At 41.9% G+C, this 9,396-nt stretch overlaps 1 protein-coding gene across 3 annotated transcripts in view; it reads right to left on the bottom strand.

The window, feature by feature from the left end:
* Positions 1 to 291: 291 nt before the first annotated feature.
* The window catches only part of KIF20B (kinesin family member 20B), a 171,720-nt gene continuing 162,615 nt past the window's right edge, over positions 292 to 9,396 (bottom strand). For all 3 annotated transcript variants that reach the window (XM_077454201.1, XM_077454199.1, XM_077454200.1), the window contains exons 31-34: positions 7,398 to 7,493; positions 5,575 to 5,695; positions 5,346 to 5,491; positions 292 to 722 (exon numbers count right to left, since the gene is read on the bottom strand). In XM_077454201.1, the coding sequence (XP_077310327.1) occupies positions 645 to 722; positions 5,346 to 5,491; positions 5,575 to 5,695; positions 7,398 to 7,493 (441 nt within the window). In that variant the 3' untranslated portion in view covers positions 292 to 644. The remainder of the gene's footprint in view (positions 723 to 5,345; positions 5,492 to 5,574; positions 5,696 to 7,397; positions 7,494 to 9,396) is intronic.

Below are 9,396 nucleotides of genomic sequence, written 5' to 3'. Positions count from 1 at the left end.
GGGGACATATTCCAATAGGGACACTAGTTCTGCTGGCCTGGAGGTCCCCAAAGAATTCCCTCTCAGTTCTTGTTTGGCTATGGGACATGAAGTTAAGGGAAATCTCAGCAGTGGGACACAGATGGTGGAAACAAATCTGACAGGGGTTATTACCCGCCCTCCAAAAATAAAAATAAATAAAAAGTTTTGCCTATAGTTCTACTTTAAAATCATACCAATGCTCCTTGAAAGTTGTATACTGCAGCAAGTTACTTTTCGCTTCAAGTGAAAAAAATTAAATAAAAATCTGTATTCAGTACTGGGGAAAGAATCTTTAATGACAAAAAAGTGTTTACATGTAATAAACTTAAAAGATTTAATCAGTGATACTGGTGAGATTTGGGTTTTTACAGAATTTTTCCTGAAAAACAGTAAACAAAAGCTTTGCTATAAAGTAATGGTGCCAAAAGTTTAGATTGTGGTGTATAAAGAAATGCACATTATATTTCAATGTAAAGAAAATAGGGATATACAATATTCCAACTATACACTTACTTACAATAATAAACTGTGGATAAGAACATTTTTACAGAAACATAAGAAATAAAAGTATGTACATGTGTTGTATGAATACCACAGGAATAAGGTGTAAGACAAGATTAGGTTTATTTAGCTGTTCTTGTTCTAAGCCGTCTCTTCATTATAAGGTGATCACTTTCCTTTACATTAGTGTCCATAATGATCTGCGGGAAAGGAAGAGAGCTAAATCTGTATTCTTTGTGATGTATCAAATTATATTTTAGGAAGCAAACAACAAAAATACATTTAGCGCACAAAACCACAAAATATCTGAAAAAAAGGCAGACTTGTATTGTAATATAGTATAGGCATTTACATATACATAATAAAGTCAGAAATAGAGTAGGGAATCATTAAAGGTTAGATTTACAGGTTACATTTTTACTGTCAGTGTCTCCCCTGGCCAGTAGCACCCTCTCTAGGTTTGTCCTGGCAATCATTGCACTGCAGAAAATAATCGGAAACTATTTACATTTGTCACCAGGAGTTGGAAGGAAAGCTAACAGGTACATCTGTGGTACCTATCTAAAAGAATCGTGCCTCTCTAACTTCCTGTTATGTCTCTAACTAAGACCCCCTTCACACCACACCGCAACTTGCGTCGGCGGTAAAACGCTGCTATTTTTAGCGGCGTTTTACTGCCGGATTTGCGGCGCATTTCGGCTGCTAGCGGGGCGCTTTTACCCCCCGCTAGCAGTCGCAAAAGGGTTAAAACCGCCGGCAATACGCCGCAATAGCGGCGTTTTGCCGGCGGCATTACAGCGCTGCCCCATTGATTTCAATGGGCAGTAGCGGTGGAGGAGCGGTAAACACACCGCTCCTTCACCGCTCCAAAGAAGCTGCTGGCAGGACTTTTTTCTGACGTCCTGCCAGCGAACCGCTGTAGTGTGAAAGCCCTCGGGGCTTTCACACTACACTCAATGGTGCAGCTTCTTTAGGGCGTTTTGCAGGCGCTATTTCTAACGCTATAGCGCCTGCAAAATGCCCTGGTGTAAAAGGGGTCTAAAAGTGAAGGGAAGTCTCCTTAAAGCGGAGGTCCACCCTAAAGTGGAGCTTCCACTCATTGGAACCCCCCCCCCCCCTCTGGCACCACAATTGGCACCTTTCAGGGGGGAGGGGGCAGTACAGGTATCTGCACCCACTTCCGGCATAGATATCTGCAGAAGCTACGCCCCTTTCCGCAGAATCTACGCCCGTTTCCGAAGGTCCCCCGCTGTCTGCTGGGAAACACACGGATCCCAGAGACAGCGGGGACCATCCTTATTGCGCAGCGCGACTCGCGAATGCGCAGTAGGGAACCGGGAAATGAAGCCGCAAGGCTCCACTTCCTGATTCCCATACCCAAGATGGCGGCTTCGGGTGCCGACATCGTGGGCGCGCTGGGCGGGTAAGTGTCATTATTTTAAAAGTCAGCAGCTGCAGTATTTGTAGCTGCTGGCTTTAAAAAAAAAAAAAAAAAAAACGGCAGACTCCTGCTTTAATTTGGGGGGGGGGGGGGGGGGGGGGGGGGATCCAAAGTCAGTTGTGGCCTTAGATATGTTTTAAGGTAGTCTAAAAATCTAAATGTGTGGAGGGGTCACTTCATTTAATGAATATCATCTGATAAATCTTTGTACTGAACATTAATCCAGTGCATAGTATAGAAAGGAAGAAAAGTAACAAAATGGGCATTCAAGGATGATCCTTCAGTACATCAATATCAAAAAACAATATAAAAAAAGAACAGTATTAGATGCATCTCAGTTACATATACTGTAATGCTTGCACTTCCTTTCCCACAGGGCATATATGAGATCATGTGAGAGGGATGAAAGAAAAAAAACACCATTTAAATTGTCCAATCCAATATGAACAGGGTCATGTAGTAATAGAACCTGACATCATGGGGGAGGGAGGGAAAAAACACTGAACGCCAGCTGCAGTTCTACAGAAAAACTTTAAACTTCTATATGTTGAACTGTGGCTGGCGTTCAGTGTTTTTTGATGTGAGGTTGCATTGGTTGCATTGGGGGGGGGGGGTTTCCTTCCCTCTCACATGATTATTCTTTTTTTAATTTTTTTTATTTATTTCAGGTACTTATATAGCGCCGTCAATTTACGCATTGCTTTATATATACATTGTACATTCACATCAGTCCCTACCCTCAAGGAGCTTACAATCTAAGGTCCCTAACTCCCATTCATACATACTAGGGACAATTTAGAAGCCAATTAACCTACCAGCATGTCTTTGGAGTGTGGGAGGAAAACTGAGTACCCGGAGGAAACCCACGCAGGCACAGGGAGAACATGCAAACTCCAGGCAGGTAGTGTCGTGGTTGGGATTTGAACCAGTGACCCTTCTTACTGCTAGGTGAAAGTGCTATCCACTACACCACTGTGCCGCCCATTATTATTCAGAATTTATATAGCGCCAACAGTTTGCGCAGTGCTTTACAATATGAGGGCAGACAGTACACTTACAATACAAATCAATACAGGAGGGATCAGAGGGCCCAGCTCATTAGAGCTTACAATCTAGAAGGGAAAATCCTTTATATTCCTTGTAGGAAAGGAAATGCAAGCACCATATGTAACTGAGATGCATCTAATACTTGCCTGTATATTGTATTTGTAGATTTAGATTGGTGATACCAGACATTATAGCAGACGGAGAACTCTTTAAACCCCAGGGTAGTGGCTGCGACAGCGAAATGCTTAGGAAAAAGACCCTTTGGGTCTCTGCTGTCTGATTGCTTTCTATTCTGTGCTACCATTTAATGGGAATCCATTGTTTTGCCAATTGTATACATTTTAACCACTTCAGGACTGCACATATACTGCAGCAGGGTGGCCTGGCTGCATGAGTCGACGTACCTGTACGCCGGCCCGCAAATTAGATACAACGGGAGCAGTGAAGAGAGGCAGAATGGGGATGTGCCTATGTAAACAAGGCAGATCCCCATTCTGACAGGGGAGGAGAGAGAGAGATCAGCTGTTCCTAGTGATCAGTAACAGCAGATCTCTCTCTACTCCCAGTCCATCCCCCTGACAGTTAGAAAGCACCTCCCTAGGGAACACTTAAACCTTTGATCACCCCTAGTGTTAATCACTTCCCTGCCAGTGTCATTTATACAGTGATTAGTGCATTTGTATAGCACTGATCACTGTATTGGTGTCACTGGTCACCAAAAAGTGTCAGAGGCAGATTTGTCCGCCACAATCCTGCTAAAAAAATCGATGATCCCTGCCATTACTAGTAAAAACAATAAAAAGTCCCTAAATCTTTTCCCTATTTTGTAGATGCTATAACGCTATAGTAGAAAGCAAAAAATAGCGTTTTTTTTTTCAAAAACTTTTTTGTCTATAGTGCAAAAAAAAAAAAAAAAAAAACTGCAGAGATGATCAAATACTAAAAAAAAAGCTCTATTTGTGGGAAATAAAGGACATCAATTTTGTTTGGGTACAACGTCTTGCACGAACACGCAATTGTCAGTTAAAGTAACGCAGTGCCGTATCGCAAAAAATGGTCATTAAGGGGATAAATCCTTCCGGGGCTGAAGTGGTTAAAATCTAAAATATTTTGTAATAAAGCATACAGTATGTGGTTTTTGGATACTGATGTACTAAGGATCATCTTTGAACTCAATGCTTTAAGGTAGCATGTCAGTCAGTCCAACAGCCCATAGCCTATTCCATCTACTGCCTTCAGAGTAAAGGGAAATGCACATAAAATGTGATTATGCCACCATCTTCCTATGTGGTATATTGGTCTACATCACGCCTCATCAACAGCAATATTTTGCCCTTCCAAGTTCACATCTATTCTAAGACCCTAAAGGAAGCCCACCCCATTAAACCTGGGAACTATTACACCACCAAACCTGTAAATGTTGTAGGTTAGGCAGTGCCATTACCAACTCACAAGAGGAAATCCTAAGACTGCACAAATACGAATTCTCCTTAATAATCCATATCACAGACTCACAAGACATAAGAGAAAGTATACACAATCTTTCCTCAAATTCATACTCTACACATTAAGTCCACTTTTTCGTGAATATGTGTTGCTTCTGGCCATTAACCCAAGCAAACCTGGCTGACTACTGTGGTAGGGACGAAGGTAGATTTGCATGCATTGATGATACTGGTGACTAATTCTTGACATAACAAGTGTATTAGGTTAAAGTGGTTCTAAAGTAATAAAGTGTATTTTTTTTTACCTTAATGCATTATATGCGTTAAGATATAAAACCTTTCAGTGCCTGCTTCTCCTCCTTCTCCAAATATTTACCTGAGTCTTGTATCGATCCCAATCTGTGCTTATCTGCAGGACTTCTCTCTACTCTCTCACAGGTTTGGCTGAGAGCAATTGGCTCCTGCCGCTGTCAGTCAAATCCAGTGAGCAGGGAGCAAGGCTAAGCTACACACAGTGTGTGCCAATAAATGCACACATGCCGACTCAGGAGCAAGCCAGAACATGTGCCACCATAGGGGGGGGGCTCCTTATAGTGGCATATGCAGAAGAGGAGGAGCCAATAGCACTGGCTGGGAGAACCCAGAAGAGAAATTCGGGGCTGATCTGTGTAATAACATTGCACAGAGAACGCAAGTAAAGTATGTCTTTGTTTTTTTGAAGATTGCAAAAAATTTAAATAAAAATTGTACTTGACAATACCGGTCATACAATCCAACATGTATGCCTGGTTCACATGGGTCTCACCTTGTAACTGATTAATTTCCAATTTCACTTTTAAAAAGGAAGGTGGTACTTTATTTGCAAATGGACATTGTGATCATATACTTACTGCAGAAGCAGGAATGTCTAGTGGAGCGGAGATTTCAGCAGTGTACAACCTTCTCCTCGACTTCTTGGGCTTACTCTCCTCTTCCTTTTTGCCAGAGATCAAATCCGTTGTCTTCGGAGCCGCAATTGTTCCAAGCAACTTTTTGGCTTTGAAAATAAACACACAGTTCAAATAAAGCATGATGCTTCAAAACTGAATTTAGAGTTGAGAAAATCAAATGGGTGAATACCTTTATGCTGGAAAATTGAAGGAGAGCTCTGTAAGAATTCCCCGAGCCTTTGCAGGGTCCCATCTTTCTTTCGACTAGAGGCAGTGCTGGAAGCAGACAACTGCTTCGTCAACGGTGGTTTCTGAAATAAGGATATACAGCTGGTAATGTCTACATGGGCATCACAAAAATGTTTAAACAATTAGAGATTATAAAAATGTAAAACTGAAGAACCTCTGACTCAATGCAAATTATGACATTTACTAATAAAGACAATCAGCAAATACAGTGTATCCAGAAGCTAAAGTGCAAGCAAACCATTAGCATTACACTAGCACTACAGTAGAAGGACTAATGTAGACCCATGGCTTAAACTTTTCACATTTTCATTAACCTAAAGCATTATGGTTACTCATATAAATAACTTTGTAAGAATCATTTACTCTCCTATCCAATTTTATTAGGCACTAAAACAGCAGCATTGCTTCCCTTTGTCCAGTGCTATGCTTCCTCATCTTTTGATGCCTAGCTGAAGGGGTCAGCACAGAGACAAAGCATTGGAAAACACCCCCAAATCTACGAGGGGCGTTCAATTCAAACCCAGAATTTTGTGTTTATATAATAAAAGAACAAGTGGAAACTGCATTTATTTTTTGTCATGCTCCCCTGCTACATTTATATACTTATCCCAGCGTTTAACAAATGCCTGAAATGCTCTGGCATTGAAAGATTTGCCAGTACTGAACCATCCTAGAAGAGCCTGCTTCACTTTTCAGGACAGGTTATGTGTCGATTATGCAGAATCAGGTGTTCCACGTGCTGAATATTCACAGGAATGGCTGCTGTGGGCTGAGAACCTCCACAGCCGGGATTGTCACTAACGGACACACAGCCATCTTTCTTTGTTTACACCATTTAAATCTCTTACTGTGGCTGAGTGTCTCATCACTGCACTGTGCTTGATGCCTTCTGTAGATATCCGTGGAGTTTACGCCTTTGTTCACCAGAAATGTAATCACCACATGCTATTCCATGTACGCAGCAACACCATTGTCTGACATCTTGACTAACGGTCTCTGGACTGGCCCATGACATGTGTCACCTATCAGTAATGGGACACACTTGCCACTTACTATTGGGTGTAGTACCACCATGTTAGCATCCCGTTTTATACTTGTAAATTTAAAAGTTCTGGTTTGACTTGAACGCCCCAAGTATGTTAGTGATACAGGCCTACTGAAGTTAGAAATAGTGTGTCATCACATCAGTGTTTTTTTTTTTTCCTCAGAAGAAATATGCATAAGCTAAAGATAACTGCAATAGTGTTGCATTATTGCTTCTCAAGCCTTTTAAGCCTCTTGAAGTGATGAAAGAAATCTTATTTTTACATGAATTTGCTTGTCAGGAACAGTCAATTTGTATATTCATGAATAGCTGGAATTATTTTAGAATATTTAAAAAAAACATTCATTTAATACCTAAATGGGTAGCTTGTAGCCCACAATGAAGAAGGCAAATCGTAATGAGCTGCCATGAATTACTGAACATCACTGCTATTTGCACATCCTGATTAAAAAAATCATGTATTTAGACTGAAACCAAGCTCTCAGTTTAATCCAAGCATACTTCAAACCACAAGTTAATACCTTACAATCATAACTTGCTTTTTCAAGTCATATTGTCAGTGCCAATATATTTGATGCTTCCATGCACCTTGGTCAATAGGAAATCAAATTGCAGTGTTGCATATAGAGCAGTAAAAAGGCTTATACAAAGTTTTAGAAATTAAACAAAAAATGTAATACACTATTTATAATAAACATACACATATGAAGTATACAGACCTTTGATTGACTGCTATTGACAGCAGGGCTTGCCATGGTGAACGCTGTCATTTTATTTGTTCTTGTATTTTTCTGGTTTTCATTTTTCACAATATCCTACAAGCAAGACACATATTACTCCAGGTATACAGAATATATGACAACTCAAAAGAGAGCTCCGGGCAAAAATGAAACCTTGACTATATGTAAACTGGCTGCTGTAAAGATCATTCAGTGCACACCAGCAACTTGGATCTGCTTCACTTAACCTTCTTATAACAAAATTCTAGGTTCAGTAAGACGAGGCCTGTAGCAAAAACAATTTCATAATGGCTAAAGAAATGAACGCTTTGGGTTTTACAACAGAAAGCCTAAACATTCTGTGAAAAGCTGCACTCTTTTGAACGAGAGGTTTGAATGGAATGGTATAAAGCTGAGGATAAATTTGTAACCCCCATTAACCCTTTCATGACTAAGCCTATTTTTGGCATTTGGTGTTTACAAGTTAAAATCCATATTTTTTGCTAGAAAATTACTTGGAACCCCCAAACATTATATATATATTTTTTAGCAGAGACTCTAGAGAATAAAACGGCGATTATTGCAATATTTTATGTCACACTGTATTTGCGCAGCGGTGTTTTAAACTAAACTTTTTGGGAAAAGGGACACTTTCATGAATTAAAAAAAAAAAAAAAAACAGATAATGTTACGCCAAGTAAATAGATACCAAACATGTCACACTTTATAATTGCACGCACTTGTGGAATGATGACAAACTACGGTACCTAAAAATCTCAATAGTTTCTCAAAAATTTTTTTTTAAGGGTTACCAGGTTAGAGTTTCAGAGGAGGTCTAGTGCTAGAATTATTGCTCTCGCTCTGACAATTGCGGCGATACCTCACATGTGTGATTTGAACACAGTTTACATATGCAGACGCAACTTCCGTATCTAAAAGAACCCCCGATCCCTCCTTTACACTTCAAAGTATTCAGATCGCCGTTTTCGGCGATTCTGAATACTGTATACCGTATATACTCGAGTATAGGCCGACCCGAATATAAGCCGAGGCCCCCAATTTACCCCCAAAAAAACTGGCAAACTTATTGACTCGTGTATAAGCCGAGGGTGAGACATGCCTGTCCATCCCTGTGTGTGTGTCCGTCCATCCCTGTGTGTCCGTCCATCCCTGTGTGTCCGTCCATCCCTGTGTGTCCGTCCATCCATCCCTGTGTGTGTGTGTGTCCATCCATCCATCCATCCCTGTGTGTGTGTCTCCATCCATCCATCCATCCATCCCTGTGTGTGTGTGTCTCCATCCATCCATCCATCCATCCCTGTGTGTGTGTGTCTCCATCCATCCATCCATCCCTGTGTGTGTCTCCATCCGTGTGTGTGTGTGTGTGTGTGTGTGTGTGTGTGTGTGTGTGTGTGTGTGTGTGTGTGTGTGTGTGTGTGTGTGTGTGTGTGTGTGTGTGTGTGTGTGTGTGTGTGTCCAGCCTACCTTTGTCCCGAGCCTCCGTCCCGTGCCTTGCCTCCTTGCCTCCGTCCCGTGCCGTGCCTTGCCTCCTTGCATCCGTCCCGTGTCGTGCCTTGCCTTGCCCCCGTCCCGTCCCGTGCCGTGCCGTGCCCTCTTCGTCGGCGGCCATTGTAAAGTTCAAAAGCTGCGCCGCCGCCTTCGCCTGTGATAGGCGGAACACTGAATTTCCCAGCAGCCTGTGTTCCGCCTATCACAGACGTCGTATCATCCTCGTCCGTAGTACGAGGATGATACGATGTCCGTGATAGGCGGAACACAGGCTGCTGGGAAATTCAGTGTTCCGCCTATCACAGGCGAAGGCGGAGCCGGAGGCGCGGCTTTTGAATAGAATGGCCGCTGTCTGTCTGCTCGACACGCTGATCGAGCGGGCAGACAGCGATGACTCGAGTATAAGCCGAGGGGGGCACTTTCAGCCTCAAAAAAGAGGCTGAAAATCTCGGCTTATACTCGAGTATATACGGTATATTTTTAAATCTGG

Source organism: Lithobates pipiens, unplaced genomic scaffold, assembly GCF_037356315.1.
Source record: "Lithobates pipiens isolate NorthernLeopardFrog02 unplaced genomic scaffold, aLitPip1_a1.2 Scaffold_25, whole genome shotgun sequence".
Taxonomy (NCBI): Eukaryota; Metazoa; Chordata; class Amphibia; order Anura; family Ranidae; genus Lithobates; species Lithobates pipiens.
The sequence above is the reverse complement of the archived record's forward strand: the minus strand, read 5'-3'. Positions and strand labels throughout refer to the sequence as shown.